This window comes from Diabrotica virgifera, chromosome 5 (genome assembly GCF_917563875.1).
Source record: "Diabrotica virgifera virgifera chromosome 5, PGI_DIABVI_V3a".
In the NCBI taxonomy this organism is placed as follows: Eukaryota; Metazoa; Arthropoda; class Insecta; order Coleoptera; family Chrysomelidae; genus Diabrotica; species Diabrotica virgifera.
Window position 1 is genome coordinate 15,591,051 of NC_065447.1, and position 19,143 is coordinate 15,610,193.

Genomic DNA, 19,143 nt, shown 5'->3' on the forward strand with positions numbered 1-19,143 from the left:
CTTATAGGATCGCTTGTAGGAGGGCATATCTGGATGCATTTCACATAACGTGCCCGAAGTATTGTAGCTTTCGAGCTTTCATGATGGTTACTACCTCTCAGTTCTTCTTAATTTTTCTGAGGACCTCCTTATTTGTGACTCAGTCTGTCCATGGGTTCACCATTATAGCCACATCTCAAATGTTTCCAATATTCTGTACATATGAATGGCACTATTTGTGGACGATTAAAGAAATCTTTTAGCTCACAATTTGATCGGATCTTCCACATACCTACCATTTTTATTTACAATGTGTTTTCGTTGCCATTGTGACCAAAATGAAGGTAGTTTTACCAAGGGACTCATCAGATTGATTGTTCGATAGTTACTGCGGTGTAGTTTACACTGGGTATCTTTTAAACTTGAATAATTTGGGGAAGTCCATATATTTTGGTTACTTTTAGTTTGGGAAGTCCAGATATGTTTTTATTTTGTTATTAATACAGTACACATTTACATCTGCCGCATGGAAACAATATGAAAGAAAAATCAACTCAAAATCCACAAGGAAAAGAAAAAGTTTTCCTGTAGTTGGCTGTATACCATCAATCACAAAATTGGAAAGAAATCCTTTGTAAAAGGTATAAAATTTTTTTTTATTAAAAATCCCTTAAAAGGGCTACATCACAACAAAACGTTTTCGATTTTTATAAAAAATCATCATCAGTGTTCGATCTAAAAATAAGTATAACCGATTTAATGAATATAAAGTTAGTATTTAAATTTTGACAAAGGTTAGAGCAAGTTGGTTATACTTACAAACTGGATGCTAGCTGAGCCACAAAAGAAAAATATCTGGGTAAAAACCCTTTACATAAAATATAGATGCCTTAAAGTGCATACTTCAATAAAAGGGCCTGTGATGGTCACATGGCAAACAGGATAATGCCCTAAGGTAAAGTATACAGGTTTCCCAACACGTGGGATCCAAATTGAGTTGATCACATTTCAATGACTTAATGGCAACTGAATGCGAAATGAGTGATGTTTCTGAAAGGTGTCAAAAGACAGATGGACAACGTGACGTGGAATTTACCCTGTATTACGACAGCCAACTAATTGTTAGTAAAATATTTAATGAAAATTTACATAGTATGTAATAACAAACATCAACAAAGTTGTGGCTATAATTACATTTAAGTAAGTACCTTGAATATGTAAGATGAACGTGGAGTATGAAATGATTTTGAATAGGAACCGCATTCATCAACCTTTGAATTATGTATAGGTGGCTGCATAGATTCTGGCTAATTCTCATTATAAAAATCATTTCATACTCCACGTTCATCTTACATATTCAAGGTACTTACTTAAATGTAATTATAGCCACAACTTTGTTGATGTTTGTTATTACTATGAAAATTTTCATTAATTATTTTACTAACAATTAGTTGGCTGTCGTAATACAGGGTAAATTCCACGTCACGTTGTCCATCTGTCTTTTGACACCTTTCAGAAACATCACTCATTTCGCATTCAGTTGCCATTAAGTCATTGAAATGTGATCAACTCAGTTTGGATCCCACGTGTTGGGAAACCTGTATACTTTACCTTAGGGCATTATCCTGTTTGCCATGTGACCATCACAGGCCTTTTTATTGAAGTATGCACTTTTAAGGCATCTATATTTTATGTAAAGGGTTTTTACCCAGATATTTTTCTTTTGTGGCTCAGCTAGCATCCAGTTTGTAAGTATAACCAACTTGCTCTAACCTTTGTCAAAATTTAAATACTAACTTTATATTCATTAAATCGGTTATACTTATTTTTAGATCGAACACTGATGATGATTTTTTATAAAAATCGAAAACGTTTTGTTGTGATGTAGCCCTTTTAAGGGATTTTTCATAAAAAAAATTGTATACCTTTTACAAAGGATTTCTTTCCAATTTTAAAAATCAACTTATTCACCACTCACCACTGAATTAACTTTTACATGTTAGGAATTGAAACTATTCACTTTCTAAAGCCCATCAGTAATAAAAACAGTATTTATAACAGAAATTTATATTAAAAAATAAGGTATTATTGCATTATGAGTTAAATGATAAAAACACACTTTCTGCGTAGAACTACATTACATTCAACACATAAAGTTTTTGTACAGCTTTCCTTTTTCTTTCGGAGATTTGAAACATTTTCATTTATTGCTAGTTTGTTTGGGAAGGTGATCTCCAATATTTGTCGGTAACTTTTAGTATTTCTGTGTGCCTACTTGAACGAACACTGACCCTTTTTTTAAATTCGGCTTTGGATCTTCCCAAACTTATCAACTGAACAGTTAAAGGTACTAAATAATGGGTGGTATTTCTTGTGTTGATTGCTTTCATCTTTTCGACTATTCTTGGTGAATATTTTCGTAAGCAGCTCATTCAGACGGCACCAAATCCATGGTTTTTTTAAATTGGGCATTGCCACGCCTTTTTTTTGTGATTGTCAATTCATTTGTGTGGCATCTCTGATGTTGAGTAGGATGGTTATTGAAGCTAAAGCTAATGGTATATTAAAAACATCGCTGATGAAGCGAAACTGAAACATGAAACTGAATTTTTCTGTTTCTGTTCATTAGATTATTATTTTAAATAATTTTACCATTTTAGATCGCTACGATGAGAAGCGAGACGTATAAGGTGCAGAAAGAACTCGAAAATACTCACGCTATAGTATCTAACGTAGAACCGATTCTATTAAAAAATAATGAAAAGAACTGTCCCACTATGGAAGGTTATTTGTTTAAGAGAACCTCTAATGCATTTAAAACGTGGAATAGAAGATGGTTTTATTTGTATGACAATAAATTAGTATATAGGTAAGTATCTAAATCTATGTCAGCGTTTTGTAAAGGCTTAGACTGCCCAAGACCAGTGTTGACAAACATTTTTACTATGTAAAGCCACATTCTACTTCGGCCACAATAAAAAAGTTTTTCTTGAACTCCTAAATATCTTTCAAAGAAATTGCGTTAAATTTTGTGCGTATTGGTTGCTTTCTATCAATGGAAGTCTTTTTAGCAATACACTGTCTATCCATTCGACAATTGGACACAGTGAATTGTGATACTGAGGGAACTAAGTTTTGTAATATAGAATATATGTATACTTTACTTACTTAATCCTACGCCTCTACATTTAAGTGTAAGGATGGTGGAGTTGTGCATTGCTGTCTCCATGCTTTCCGATCTTGTGTTAAGGTACGTATCCATACAAGGGCGCTCGGTTTAGCTGCTCAAATAGATACGGTATGCGCTCTCCTACATATAAACTGCAAATCGGTTGAATCGAAGAGGGTGACCGCCGAGCGGCGATCAGCAACATATCCACTATGTGGAGCTGCTACACCAAGCGCGAATCACCCTTGTATGGATACGTACCTTTAGGTTTCTTGTACTTTCCAATGTCAATCCTTTCTTCTCGACTTCGTTTCTGATTTCATCTACCCACATAACTCTTGGTCTTCCTCTTTTGTTTTTCCCCTGTACCTACTCTCGTTTCGAACACTCGTTTTTTGTTAGCTTCTCTTTCGACATTCTACACACGTGCCCGAACCATCTAAGTTGTCCCTCTACTATTTTTTCATTGATTAGTTCTAGTTTTAGGTTTTGTCTGATTGTTTCGTTTCGTATTTTGTCTGTCCTCTTTCTGTTTGCTATTTTCCTCAGGAACCTCATTTCCATAGCATTGATTTTTGTTTTCCCGTCAGTGTCCATGTCTCACTGCTATACATGATTGTTGGTCTAACTACTGATTTAACGACTGCCGTTTTTACCTTCTCCGGTATATCTTTTTCCCCAAAAATGTTGTTTTCATAGTGTTAAATAAACTTCCTGTTCGTCCAATTCTCTCGTTTATTTTCGTGCCTTGTTTACCATCTGATTCAATTATTACTCCTAGGTATTTAAAATGTTCCACTTGCTCTAGTTCTAGTTGTTTCCCGTGTAAATCTATTGCGTGTGTCTTCCTCGTATTTGAAATTATCATTGTTTTTGTTTTCTCTGTGTTTATTTTCATATTTATGTTTGATAGTTCTTCTTCAAGGATTTCAAGGTTGTTCTGTAAGTGTTCTCTGTTTTCTGCTATCAATACCATGTCGTCTGCAACTAATAGCTCCGATAGTTGAGTCTGTTTCATTTGCCAGTATCATAATGTTAGTTTTCTCATTCTTCTCTTGGCTTTATTGCTGCATCCAGTACCACTGAGAATAGCAGTGGGCTCAACACGCATCCCTGTTTGATGCCTTGACTTGTAGTAAATTCTCTGGATTCCTCGTTATTGGTTCTTACTGTATTTGTGTTATTTTTGTACACATCCTTTATTACTTCTATGTTCCTGTCGGCTCCCCTTTTTTTTAGTATCTTCCATACGTCCTTTCTTCGGATTCTGTCAAACGCCTATTCCAGGTCGATGAAGCATATATGTATCTTTCTAACATAGAATACATGATGATCAATAATTATTTTAAATATTCGTGGCGTTGCATATTATTAGAGTTCATGGTATCTCCAGTTTTACAGCTGCCTCTTCTGACAAACCGGATCACTTGCAAGAGGTCTTATTGTAGTGGTGTGTAGCAGAAGTGGCATTTTAAGTGCATGGCTTGTACGGCATTTAAATATATTAAATTAACATGAAGAGAAGTATCCATTCTCAAATGTGGTCTCGAGGTAAGGAAGTACAAAACTCAAAGAAGTACCACAAAATGTATATATTAATAAAATGGTCATATAAGGACGCGTTTCGGCTCTTACGAGCCATCATCAGCTTAAAAATACAGGAGCAAAGACAAAACTGACCAGACCAGGAAGGAGAAAGAATCTACTAGGTTACATTTTTATGGTTCTATAGACTTCATTATTAAAGTTTTTTGTTTTTTATATGTTGTATTAACATTTAGTTAATTTGAATGTAAAAATTTTTTAAAAAATTCTTTAAGACTTCTACGTTGGGAGGAATCATCTTGCGAACCATCTTAACTAAATGTTACTACAACATATAAAAAAACAAAAAACTTTAATAATGAAGTCTATAAAACCATAAAAATGTAACCTAGTAGATTCTTTCTCCTTCCTGGTCTGGTCAGTTTTGTCTTTGCTCCTGTATTTTTAAGCTGATGATGGTTCGTGAAGAGCCGAAACGTGTCCTTATATGACCATTTTATTAATATATACATTTTGGGGTACTTCTTTGACTTTTGTACTTCCTTATATTAAATTATTTCATATATTGAATATTTCCGGATAATTATTGTATTTAATATCTTTTAGAAAACGATCTGGAGAAGAGCATGAAACGATTATGGAAGACGATTTGAGAATATGTTCAGTGAAACCTGTCCTAGATGGCGAGAGACGATTTTGTTTTGAAGTTTTATCACCTTCAAAGTAAGTACACTCTAACAATAACTTTTTTTTGTGTACTCTCTACAACTTTCAGGTGAGAAAACAGGTTGTACTCTTCGTTTAAGATAGCAAAAGAAACAAGATAACTCTCATGTGTTTATCAGTTCATAAGAGAATACTTAGAAATGAAGAAGTAGTCAAGTCCTTTGCCCATAACTCTTTTGAAGCTGAATAAAAATTAAATTTATGTGGTGGTCATGTATTTTGGAGTGCTAGGAACTGAATTCGCAATAAACCAACACACCAAGTGTAAACAAACAACTGGAGGTCCACAGCTTGAGTTGTCTAACTACCTCCCCGGAATGAGGAAAGAAGGATTAGCCACCGCCCTCTAATTAAGATCTTAAAAAATGGAGGGAGCAGATAGTGAGAGACAGTAGTGACATTATGAATAAAACAAAGAATACAAAACAAATAATAGGCGACTGTTCACATTCTTCTGCTGGCGATTTTTAGTATCTAAAAATTGTTTCCTTACACCCGATATGAGTGAAATGTAAGCTTTAGGAAACTATTTAACTTCGCTATAAGTATTCCAAAAGTTTCAATAAAATAATGTAGTATACAGTATACCCCATACGAATATACGACCCTCTTGGATTATCGCGACAACGAATATTTTACTGTGCAAAATGCAAAATATGAAGAACGAAAGTAAATTGCAAGTTATATTGTTGGTTATTGGAGTAATTATTAGAGCAAAATACTTTCGTACTTCTTATGTTGCACACTAAAATATTCAAAATTGGAAAAAATCCTTTGTAAAAGGTATAACATTTTATTAAAATCCCTTTAAAGGGCTACATCACAACAAAACGTTTTCGATTTTTATAAAAAATCATCATCAGTGTTACATCTAAAAATAAGTATAACCGATTTAATGAATATAAAGTTGGTATTTAAATTTTGACTAAGGTTAGAGCAAGTTGGTTATACTTACAAACTGGATGCTAGCTGAGCCACAAAAGAAAAATATCCGGGTAAAAACCCTTTAAATACAATATCGATGCGTTAAAAGTGCATACTTCAACAAAAAGCCTAATGATGGTCACATGGCAACTAGGATAATGCCCTAAGGTAATGTATTGAAATTTCCCAACACGTGGGATCCAAATTGAGTTATTTACATTTCAATGACTTAATGGCAACTGAATGCGAAAGGAGTGATGTTTCTGAAAGGTGTCAAAAGACAGACGGACAGCGTGACGTAGAAGTTACCTTGTATTACCACAGCCAACTAATTGTAGTAAAAGATTTTAAAAATTTTTTTTTACACAGTAATAACAAACATCAACAAAGTTGTGGCTATAGCCAAAGTTGTGGCAAAGTTGTGGTTGTTGATGTTTGTTATTACTGTGTAAAAAAATTTTTTTTAAAATCTTTTACTACAATTAGTTGGCTGTGGTAATACAGGGTAACTTCTACGTCACGTTGTCCGTCTGTCTTTTGACACCTTTCAGAAACATCACTCCTTTCGCATTCAGTAATGCATTCGCATTACTTTAGGGCATTATCCTAGTTGCCATGTGACCATCATTAGGCTTTTTGTTGAAGTATGCACTTTTAACGCATCGATATTGTATTTAAAGGGTTTTTACCCGGATATTTTTCTTTTGTGGCTCAGCTAGCATTCAGTTTGTAAGTATGTATATATATAACCAACTTGCTCTAACCTTAGTCAAAATTTAAATACCAACTTTATATTCATTAAATCGGTTATACTTATTTTTAGAAAAAAAAATTGAATGATTGAAAAAAAATATGATTTTTTATTATTACTTATTTTTAGATCTAACACTGATGATGATTTTTTATAAAAATAGAAAACGTTTTGTTGTGATGTAGCCCTTTAAAGGGATTTTAATAAAATTGTATACCTTTTACAAAGGATTTTTTCCAATTTTTGTGATTGATGGTATACAGCCAACTACAGGAAAAACATTTTCTTTTCCTTGTGGATTTTACTAAAATATTCGTTGTCGCGATAATCCAAAACAGTAGTATATTCGTGGAATACACCATATAAAGGATCCTTAGGTCAAAGTGAAGGACTAAGAATAGGAGAAATGAAGGATGTAGGCAATCAGACTGCTTACTAAGATCTTACTAAGAAGAATGTGTATCAAATAATTTGAATACTGTGTCTGTTTCTATGGAATTATAACACAGATGTTAATTGTGGAGTATGCATGGGCTTCTCCTTTATCGAGATCGAGGAAATTGCCCACTTACTACACAAAAACAAACATAATCAAACCTCAGCAAAATAATTCTACCGAGAACCTCAGTCAGTTAGTAGATATAAATTAGATTTTCCATCAAAATATGTATGTCTAATTATCTATCTGTTATTTCTTTGTTAACGTGAATTCATCACTGCACCTTTTCATTTATTGTTAATTAATTCTAGAAGCCACATGCTACAAGCCGACACCAAAGAAATGTGCGACTGTTGGGTGGATGCCCTTCAAAAGGGAATCGGTGCCGCTATTCAGAGGATTCAAAGTATAGATTTCGATCAGTTGAAAGTGGGAGACAATAGCATCACATCTTACTCAAACAACATCACCAGTAAACACCAAAGACATAACGATAATAACAACCGAACTAAAAAGCGGTAAGTTACTCATTGAGAATTTAAATAAAACGTACATTAGTTCTGTACCACCATTCTTCACGTTCCTTTTTCGTTCCGAACGTTGGCAATTAACATGGCTATTCTGACTTCGTTTACGGCAGATCTGAATAGTTCGGCAGTTCTAATTGCCGCCAGTTTTGCAGCCATGAGTGTCTTCTCCTCCCTGGACCCCTACTGTTGTCTATTTTCCCCTGTATAATTAGCTGAAGTACTCTATATTTACTTTGCCCAAATATTCCAACTTTCCTTTCTTTATAGTTATTCCTACCTCTCTCTCTCCTTACCTCTCCGGCGTGGTACCTCCTCGTTGGTCACGTCACAGTATAAAGAGGGACAGTAGAACCACTCTCCGAAAAATTGGAAGTAAAATCTTCAGTCGCACATGGCGACCGCGCAATGTTCCCAGTCGCTTTTGTCCCACTCTCGCATTGCTAGTCGATTAGAAACGTACGGGTTTTAACAGAGAAACCCCGCATCCACCACTGGTGAATTACCAATTGCGTACTGCCGGTATTACTTCTTGAGATCAAAGTGCCGACATGGAAGAGGTTTTACTGTCCCTCTTTATACTGTGGTTATGTGCTTGGTCCAGGATATACGTAATAGAGATGGTACAGAATAGCATTTTTCGGTAATAGGTTGGAACCGAACCTATTCCAAACAAATACCCGTTCCAGAAACCTAATGCGAGTTTCTGATTCCGAGGTGAAAAGACGATATATCGATCGCCCTAGGTTGTTCCTAGTTGTGCCACTATTGTCTTGCGCTGCATCAAATTTAAACGATCAAACTAGTGGGTACCTATAATTTTGTATTTTTAATCTAGAGGATGTATTTAATTTGATTTTTAAATATATTTATATTTCTTACCATGTTTTTCCTACAATTCGTAAATATATAAAAAAACTATTAAAACAAAGTTTTCTTACATGTAATTATGGGTTTTTAAATTACCTAAGGTCGAGGTTTATTCAGAATTCGTTTATGCAAATGGAAAATGAAGACACTAAGTTATTACAGAAGATAGGATCGATTAGATTATAGTCATATAAATAAAAACATAATGAGAAAGATTCAAAATTTTAACAGTTTTAAATGACAACTATACCCGCCATAAATTAGAAATCTGTTACAGCCGTATCGACCTGAAATTCTTTTGAGCTCATCACATTAAACAGATGTGAGATGTTGGAATCGAAACAGACGCCGCCGATTCGTTTCTCTATGGTACCTATTCCGAGAGATCAGTTCAAGTTTCATTTCAAATCTCTTGCCCGGTCGTTCCGGAAAGTATACTCAACTACGGCCAACGCTGGAATCGAAACTGATGCCGTCAAAGTTTTGTCACTTGTAATACGTGGAATAGTCGATTGAAACATATTCCGACGTACCCGCTCCAGTTCCATCATGCCATCCCTACGAAACGAACGTAACCGATGCGTTCCCAGTGGCTTACTACGTTGGCTCTTTCGATGTTTAAATTACTGTATTAAAATCTATTCCGAGTGAGAATCCAGTTCGAGTTTGTTGTAAATTGCGGATTGTGGTCGATGCGGCGCCGTTGAAATCGAAACCGATGCCGTCAACTTTTTGTCACTGGTGCGTGGAAGAGACGATTGGAACCTATTCCGTGGTACCTGCTCCAGTTCCATCATGCCATCTCTAATACATAATATACAGCGGTAGGCCCAGATTTCGAAGGCTTCTACTTTCTTCATTAGTGTTGCGGTCATTGTCTACGGCTCCATTCCATATAACAAAACCGGAAATGCATACCATTTAAGACAAATAAAATTGAGGTTGTTACAGATAAAAATTTGCTTCATGCTAGTGAACAACGCTCTTGCTTTTTCTATTTTTAAACGTACAATCCCAATTGTATCTCCTTCGCTAAATTCCAATTTCAATTAACTGTTGTTCCTAAGTATGTGTACGAATCCATGTCCTGAATTCTTTAATTGTCTAATATCAGTTGTCTTGCTCGTTTTTGGGTTTTGCTTACTAGTATCCATTTGGTTTTTGTGACGTTTAGTTTGAGCCCATATTGTGCACTTGTTCTTTGTAACTTACCCATCAAGCAATTCATCTCTTCGATACTACTCGCGAGAATCATAGTATCGTCTTTACGCATACCTTCTTCTTCTTCTTCTTTTTCTTTTTGTGTAGACATGACTCTGTCTGTTTTTCAATGTGCCTCTAGTAAGTTGTCATTCCAGCGGTTTCGTGGTCTTCCCACTGATCGTCTTAATATTGGGGAACCGTCTCTCGCCGCCCTTACTACTTTATTTGTTGTCATTCCACTTATGTAATCGTTCCATTCTACTATTCTGTTTTTCACCCAGTTATTAATGTTGTCTACCTTGTATCTCCTCGTATATCTGCACTCCTATCTCTTTCCCATTAGTGTCTTACCATCGATTTTTCGAAGTGTTTTCATCTCTGCTGTTTCTAGTATTCTTTTTGTCCTTTCTGTATCGGGTCGTGTTTCTGCCAATAATGCCTATGCATTATTGGTCTGATGACTGTTTTGTAAATTCTGCATTTTACTTTTTTCCGATATTATATATACCTTATGTTATTAATTATTTCTCCATTTCTCTTTATGCACTCTGTGATTTTCTCTAGTGCTGTCTTAAATACTGCACCACCCAGGTAATGTAATATATGTACTTATTTTCCAGGATGTGGGAGCAACTGCTGAAAATTCCAGGCAACAACTTCTGCTGCGATTGCAGAAGTCCCAATCCTCGATGGGCTAGTATTAATTTAGGAATCACACTATGTATCGGTAAGTTTAACTTTATTTCGTGTTCCTGATCAAAAATACCTTTAAAATAATATTTTTAGAATGTTCTGGAGTCCACAGAAGCTTAGGAGTTCATTACAGTAAAGTAAGATCCCTGACGCTGGACGATTGGGAACCGGAGATTATTAAAGTCATGGTAGAATTAGGGAATTCAGTGATAAATAAAATATACGAGGCTAATATGTCTGACGACGTTATCAGGCCTTCGGATCAATGTCCTGGGTAAGTATTTGTTTATCTTAATAAGAATAATAATAAATGTCTTTATTAATATTTACAAATTATACAATAAAGATTTATAATATATTTGTAGGACGAGATTCATTTATAGTATTTTACTACACACACATTCTACACACACAGTCACATTCTAATGTTTTGACAGTCCTCTTACGTCAAAAATTTTGACCTACGTAATATCGCTTTCGTAGTAAAAATACTATAGCATATTACTGTCAATAGACAGCAACATACACCTGCTCTTCCACCTAACCCCCACCTCTTATTACCTCTTTTTATTATTTAGTTTTCAGTATCATATTCACCAATATTCCTGGTCGTTCATCCGTTTTAAAGTTGTATCTCATTTAGTAGTGAAGGTTGGTAGACGTTTAGACGAAATGTCATTCGTTATTATAAGAGTCATAAAGCATTTATTCTGTTTGAGCGGTCTCCCCTCAAGTATCATGGACACAATTTGGATTGCGCGATGCCTTAGGCACCCTAGAGTATCTATTCGCTGTCCAAGTGCTTATTCAGAGGTGCAGGAATGTCAACTGTGACATATACAGGGTGAGGCAAATAAAGGGTCTATTAGAAATATCTCGAGAACTAAAGGCAACAGAATCATGAAAATTAGAATAAAGGGGTTTTGAAAGATGATCTAATAAATGAAAATATTTTCATCTCTTTGCAACTTCCGGTTATACCGGAAGTTGCTTATAACTTCGTTTTTTTAAATGGGACACCCTGTATATTTTTACATTTTTGGATTCTCTTCGATGTCTTCTTTCTTAAAATATGAGGTTTTGTAATATTATACAGGGTATTTTAAAAGATAATTACGTTTTTTTATTAAATTCGTAGCAAAATTAACACCCTGTAGAATTGTAGTAGTTTGACATCTAAAACTCTACTTACGTTCAAATGATTTTTATTATACTCTACTATTGTTAAGAATCATTAGTATAGCTAAATTTTTAATTTTAGTATACAGGGTTGGTCGAAACTCGGAATGAGTATTTTCTGAGTTTTCTTAAATTAATTGTTAATCGCACCAACAATCTTAACTAAGTAGGTATTTCGATAGCTAAACCATTATTGGTAATTTTAAGGACCAGTCTGGATTAATATGTATTTATTTCTCAAAAATTATTTGGGATTGAATATTTTCACGGCCAACCTAATAAAAGTATTATTTGTTGCAATTAATGTTTAGCTTGAATCACCAATAACTCACAAATTAAAGCAGTTAGGTATAGGGAATGCTTAAGAAATAAAAAAGTACTATAAAATATCATTTCACTACAATACAAAAATACAGGGTGTTCCATTTAAGAAAACTCAGAAAATACTCATTCCGAGTTTCGACCAACCCTGTATACTAAAATTAAAAATTTAGCTATATTAATGATTCTTAACAATAGTAGAGTATATTAAAAATCATTTGAACGTAAATAGAGTTTTAGATGTCAAACTACTACAATTCTACAGGGTGTGAATGTTGCTACGAAATTAATAAAAAAACGTAATTACCTTTTAAAATACCCTGTATAATATTACAAAACCTTATATTTTAAGAAAGAAGACATCGAAGAGAATCCAAAAATGTAAAAATATACAGGGTGTCCCATTAAAAAAAACGAAGTTATAAGCAACTTCCGGTATAACCGGAAGTTGCAAAGAGATGAAAATATTTTCATTTAATAGATCATCCTTCAAAACCCCTTTATTCCAATTTTCATGATTCTGTTGCCTTTAGTTCTCGAGATATTTCTAATAGGCCAGTTATCTGCCTCACCCTATATATTTGTTTTATCAATTACAAAAAGGCATTTGATGGAGTAAAACATGATAAGCTCGTGACCATCTTGATAGAAGCGGGATTAATTGATAGAGACTTGAGAATCATCTTTAATTTATATATTACAACCAAACTGCCAACATTAAAAGTAGATGACCAGTTGACAGAGGCAGTCTTCATAGATAGAGGAGTGACACAAGGATGCATTCTGTCCCCGGTGTTAGGTATGTATGTACTCTGAATATATCTTCGAGCAAGCACTGGGACAGTGCGCAATTGGCTGGGTGAGCAGCTAGACATACCTTGGTACCAATATAAACAGCCAATGGGACCACTTTGGTGAAATAAAACAACGCATAGGAAAAGCGGGATCAGCGTTCATAATGATGAAGTCTCTTTTCGGAAGTCACGATTTACCACTTGGTACCAGAATCTCTATTATCAAAGGCTATTTATTTTCTGCAATATTATATGAACTAGAGGTCTGGATACTTTGTCTAAAAAACCTCGAAGCCTTCGAGATGTGATGTAACAGACCCATTATAAGAATTTCATGGGGATCGTGTGACTAATGTTGAGGTCCTACGTAGAATGAGCAAGGAATGCGAGAGTATTAGCAGAATCAATGAGCGAGCGAAAATTAGAATATCTGGACCATGTTATGAGAAATGATCAGAAATATGGCTTGTTACAACTCATTCTTCAAGGAAATGTATTTGGAAAGAGAGGACCAGGGAGAAGTAGAATATCTTGGCTTCAAAACCTGAGAAAGTGGTTCTATACATCTATCGCCAGCATCCGGAACGGATAGGCACCGTAAGAAGAAGTAGAAGAAGAGGGCTCTTCATGTTGAAGGTAACATAGAGTTTAACTTTGTAATTCTGATTCAATTTTTGGTCCAGCCTACTCAGATCTGCTCTTGTTCAGAATCATGTTCAAACAGGCTTAGAATTTTCCAGAATCATAGTCCCAATCTGTTTTTGTAAACCAAGGATTATTATCCAAAGATTTTTTATTTAGCTATAATCGTAGTAGGTAGATTTATTGCAGCAATGACATTAGCTGACAGTATTCTGCCCTGTTAAGGTAAAAGGCAGTAAGTGACATTTTTGTCAAAAATGAGATATTAATGAATCCTACCTAAGTAGTAACTGCCCTTACTTTTACAAAGGGGGTGCACATTTATAGTCAACTTATACCAGAACTAGCAATGGCAAAAAGCAGTAACTAACAAAGTAGCGCTCAATGTGATGGTAACAGGCAGTATCCAACGTAATCAATAACTAATTACTGCTGTTTGCCTTGTATTCAAAGTTTGTATTATATCATGACATAAGGCAGTATCTTCTCAGATACTGCCATTTGCGTAAACATCACCTGGTTTACCATCCGTTAAAATAAACACATGACAGAAAATAAACTAGAAATTCCTAGTAAATTACGCGATAATTGTAGAGGTGTCCCTACGCAAAAGTAACAAGGTATAATTTCGCAACTGTGCCCTCTCATACTTGAAAACAGACGGCATTTTTGGCTTTCATTAAAAGAAGATGGCGTAGAAGAACTAATAAATTTCGGATAGTTTTTTCAACATTATGTAATTAATTAAGACTTTTTTCTTTTTCTAATGTGAATTATATTTGATTACACTACCGCTTTATTCTGCATTTTTGTTTTATTTTTAAACCCGATATTTACATAAAGCTGACTATTCTACATTTCTGCTTAAGAAAACAACTTCATTATTAGGGCAAACAGCAGTAACTGCTGAATTTTCAGCCAAAAAACAAGTAACACATGTATAAATTTCCCATAAATTTTTACAATGTACAAATATTTTCAATATTTCAACACATTATAACATTGTACCTGTCCCTCAAAAAACTAGTTTGTTACCCATATACCCGCCAACTATCTTTCCGCCAAACAACAAAGCTAAAAGTTGCCCAACTACAAACTAAGAGAGTCTGTTACCAACCTTGGCCAAGAGCACACCGCATTTTAAGAGCGGTAGTTTTCGTCTGTTTCTCAACAAATCTAACGAAATAATTAGTGTCAGTGGCCATAGCAACTTGGCCGTAAGCGATTAGTGCCAAATGGTAAATCAATCATAGCTTTATCAACAAACTGTAAGTAGTAAAAAGATAATACGTACATCTTATTTAATCACCTATCATCAAAGTCGCGGTGTTGCCATTGCATCTAAACGGTTTGCTGTTCCAACAAGTTAAACTTTACGCGGTATAAGCTGTCTCACAATAAAACTTATAATTTAAACATACAATTAAACTTATAATTTAAACATATAATATCTTCTATCTCTCACGTATCCTTCTATTCACTTAACTCGTCAATATACATATTTTTTATTGTTCTGTAGACAACATTGTGTGTTATTACCTACCAACCATTCCCTATCCCTTGTAAAGAGTAATCCTTGCAGGTGCTGGATTCCCAGCTGGTCCTTCGAAAAAGAAGAAGAAGAATTCCCAAAACCTGTGCGAAAACCGAACACTGAACCAGCCGAGTTCGCTACAGCGAGCTTCTTAATCGCACAGCACAATTGTTTGATTTGTCAAAAATTAATACATATTTTTTAATGTTTTTAACGTTTTTCTGCTTAAAATTAAAGAAATAATAAATTGTGTAAAAGAAAAAATCTTAAATTACAAATAACTCAAAACCATTATTTTGGCACTTACTGCTTTTTACCTTATCACGTCAGTATTATTAATAATAATAATCCTTATATGGATTTTTAGTGCTGTTAGAGAAACCTTCATAAAAGCAAAATACGTCGATAAGAAATTCGTCAAATCTCTTCCGCAATTCAACAAAACTTCCCCGTCATCGAATCGATCGTCACGGCCCCCCAGTCTGATGGACGTCCGAAAATGGAGCGTGCGCAAGATTCGCCGAAGACCTAGGAGCTGCGATAAAAAAGAGAAAAAGTCGTTGAAGTCGAACGAGGTCACGACGAAAATAGAGAAAATAGCCGAAGCCGGAGAGACCAGCAGTAACGGTAGTGGAAAGGACGAGGACACGAACAGTGAATCGTCCAAACGAAATAGTTTGAGGAAAAGAGGAAGTGTTTTGTTGTTTGGAAATGATTTGGATAAACAGCCGATAGATGGAGCCATAGATTTGAGTAGCGATCAAGAATCTACAGGGGGAGAGGAAGAAAATGAGACTGTTGGTAAGTATTTTTTTTATATATAATTGACTATTTCTAATTTACAAACACAGATATATAGGCCTGGATCCCGCGTACCAAAATTTTGTTTTAATAGCAAGCTGAAAATTTGTTAATAGCTTACCGGTGTCTACTCGGACAAACTTTGATGTACGGGAATACTGGAACAAGGGAAGTTTTGATTTTCGAACGTGATTTTAATTGTGGAACGTGTCATCTTGACAATTTTATGATTGTGAAAACTAGGAGGTTGTTTTTAACTTTATTCAATATCAAATTTTATATAATACATTCACCGGCACAAAATTCCGCCACTTAAAATTTTTGATTAAGTTTGACAATCTATAACTTTCTTATTTGTACTCCGATTTTCAAGATTTTTACATCAGTTTGTAGGTACATGTATTGATGTTGTTTGTTATTTTTCCGGTAACAAAACATTTTTGCTTAGATGGCATTATACGGGGGTGAATGAAAGTGTTGTATTTTCTCGTAACTTTAAAAAATTCTGTGGAAAAATTGGAAAGGTGATTTTGATTCATACTCTTTTTGTATTATCCTGCTGGTATCACTAAGGTTTTGGTTTTTGAATTATTCGAATATCTCTTTTCTTGTAAGATCTGTAAATAAAAACACTGCTTTGAAGGTTTTTTTAATTAAAAATATCAAACGCACTAAAATTAACAGAACCAAACAATTGACAACAAAACAAAACAATTCAATAGCTGGTATGTCCACCTCTTGCGACTGCTCGCAATCTGTTTGGCATCGAATAAACATGTTTTATCCTTGCCTGGGAAATAGCCCGATATTCCTCTATCAAGGCCATAACTGCACCAATTTTTCTGGAGGCCTAGGATGACGGCGAATAGCTTTTTTTAAGTCATCCCATAAATTCTCAATAGGATTAATATCTGAGCTGCATGCGGGCCATTCTAATCTTATCAATCCAACCTCTATTTTATGAACTCTAACATGAAGTAAAACCACTTCTATGTAATAGGTATATTTAATAAAATTTTAAAATATCCCAATGGATATGTAAAATAGGTTCATTCAGAACGTTTTCGGACCTATCAGTCCATCATCAGTGAATTCATATATACTTGCTAACTAGCCCCAGAACCAAACAATGGTTGTACTTATAATTCAATCTACATTATAGTGTTGTAAAATTGGAAGAAGTTTGTAAGGAACTGACAAACTTTTGACTATATGGTAACAGCTTTTTTAACTATATGGTATACAGCCAACAGAGGGAACTACCCTTTTAGTCTATTTTATAAGTCCATCAGTGTTTTTATTTACAAAAAATGGCACAGCTCTTACAAGAAAAGAGATATTCGGATAATTCCAAAAACAAAAATTTTAGTGATGCTTCCGGGATAATATGACAGGACTATGAAACAAAATCAGCTCTTCCATTTTTCCACAGAATTTTTTAAAGTTAGGAGAAAATACTACGCTTCCATTCACCCTTGTATAATGTCATACAAGCAAAATTTTTGTGTTACCGGAATAATACCAAACGATATCAATACATGTAGGCTAGGTGTGGGCAAAAGTACGCACGGGGCAAAGGTACGCACTTACATTTTTCAGTAACTTCTTATATGTTGGCGACAACATCCTGTGGCATATGTTTGTACTAGTCAGTAGCATTGGATGAGAAACTTTGGCGCAATCAGGGCGAATACAACAACAAAAATGAGGTAAAAATTATTTTTGTACCTTTTGATCTAATTTTTCTTAAAAATTAATGGATTCTAATTCTTAATCTTTCAAACTCAGATTATTATTGGTTAGGCATATTGAAAGTTTATTGTTAGAAGACTTGGCAAATGCATGTTTCAAGTCAATCTTCAAAGTGAATATCAAGTTGAGCTTGATATTCTATCAGCTAATTTTGTCTCAATTGCAAAATGTCTCAAATCCGCAAAAGTACGCAAGTACGCACATGCGTACTTTTGCCCCATTGGGTGGGGCAAAGGTACGCATGTACAATTTTTTTTTTTTTCAAAAAGTTATCAACACCACAAAACTAATATTGAGGAATTTCCATTTGCCTAATATGATTACAAAATGTATTAATTTCAAAAAAAAACACGAGGAAAAAATTTCTTGTAGTTGGCTGTATACCATTTATTACAAAAAACCATGAGATCCTTTATAAAAGGTATATTTGTTAAAATCCCTATACAGGGCTACATCACAAAACAAACAGAACTAGTTTACAATCGGTTGACCGATCATCATCAGTGTTTTCTTGAATCGAACATGCTAACCACCAAAGTAAAAATATTTGGGAAAAACCCTTTAAAATTAATCCGTCATAGGAACATATAAAAATGATGTGAATTTACATATGGATGTTTAAAATATCCAATGTTTCACGCTCGAGGTACCATTGAGCTAAATTTGACTTGTTCACATCATGGCTGTGTAGAAGCATGACTTGCTTTTGTGCCGGTGAGTGTATATGAAAAAATGTTTTTCCGACAAATATGTTTTGCATTTTAATAAGTCCAACACGTAGAATATGTCAAATGACAGGAATCATGTTGGTGGTAAATATCAGTCTGATTTTTGCATGAGAGTTTTTGCGTGAAAGAGTAACAAATCAATTGGAAGTTCTGTCCGACAAAATACATGGGATGTTTTCGTAGTCTGACGTTCGAAACCTTTGACCTGTTCCACAATTAAAACTTCCCCTGTTCCAGTATTCCCATTCATCAAAGTTTGTCCGACTAGACACCGTTAAGCTATTAACAAATTTTCAGCTTGCTATTAATAAACTTTTTTTTGGTACGCGGGGTCCAGGCCTAATACATACAGATTTACATAGAGCGAGAGAGAGATAGAGTGTGAGAGGAAGAAGTTACTATTTCTATTTGATATGAGTTTTGTCACCATCCAAATAGTTTGGAGTTTAATAGCACTGGCTTCGTTTCTTCCAAAACTTCTTCTTCACTCTCCGCCTTTGTCTTATGATTTCTTCTTCTTGTAGTTCTTGGTTTCGGATGTTGATAACCATCATGGCAATCTGTGC

The 19,143-nt window shown here is 34.6% G+C and overlaps 1 protein-coding gene across 1 annotated transcript in view; it reads left to right on the forward strand.

The window, feature by feature from the left end:
* The window catches only part of LOC126885646 (arf-GAP with coiled-coil, ANK repeat and PH domain-containing protein 2), a 106,035-nt gene that overhangs the window by 69,360 nt on the left and 17,532 nt on the right, over positions 1 to 19,143 (forward strand). The window contains exons 6-11 of the mRNA XM_050652302.1: positions 2,640 to 2,848; positions 5,300 to 5,416; positions 7,845 to 8,051; positions 10,754 to 10,860; positions 10,920 to 11,100; positions 15,664 to 16,097. Coding sequence (XP_050508259.1) covers positions 2,640 to 2,848; positions 5,300 to 5,416; positions 7,845 to 8,051; positions 10,754 to 10,860; positions 10,920 to 11,100; positions 15,664 to 16,097 — 1,255 coding nt within the window. The remainder of the gene's footprint in view (positions 1 to 2,639; positions 2,849 to 5,299; positions 5,417 to 7,844; positions 8,052 to 10,753; positions 10,861 to 10,919; positions 11,101 to 15,663; positions 16,098 to 19,143) is intronic.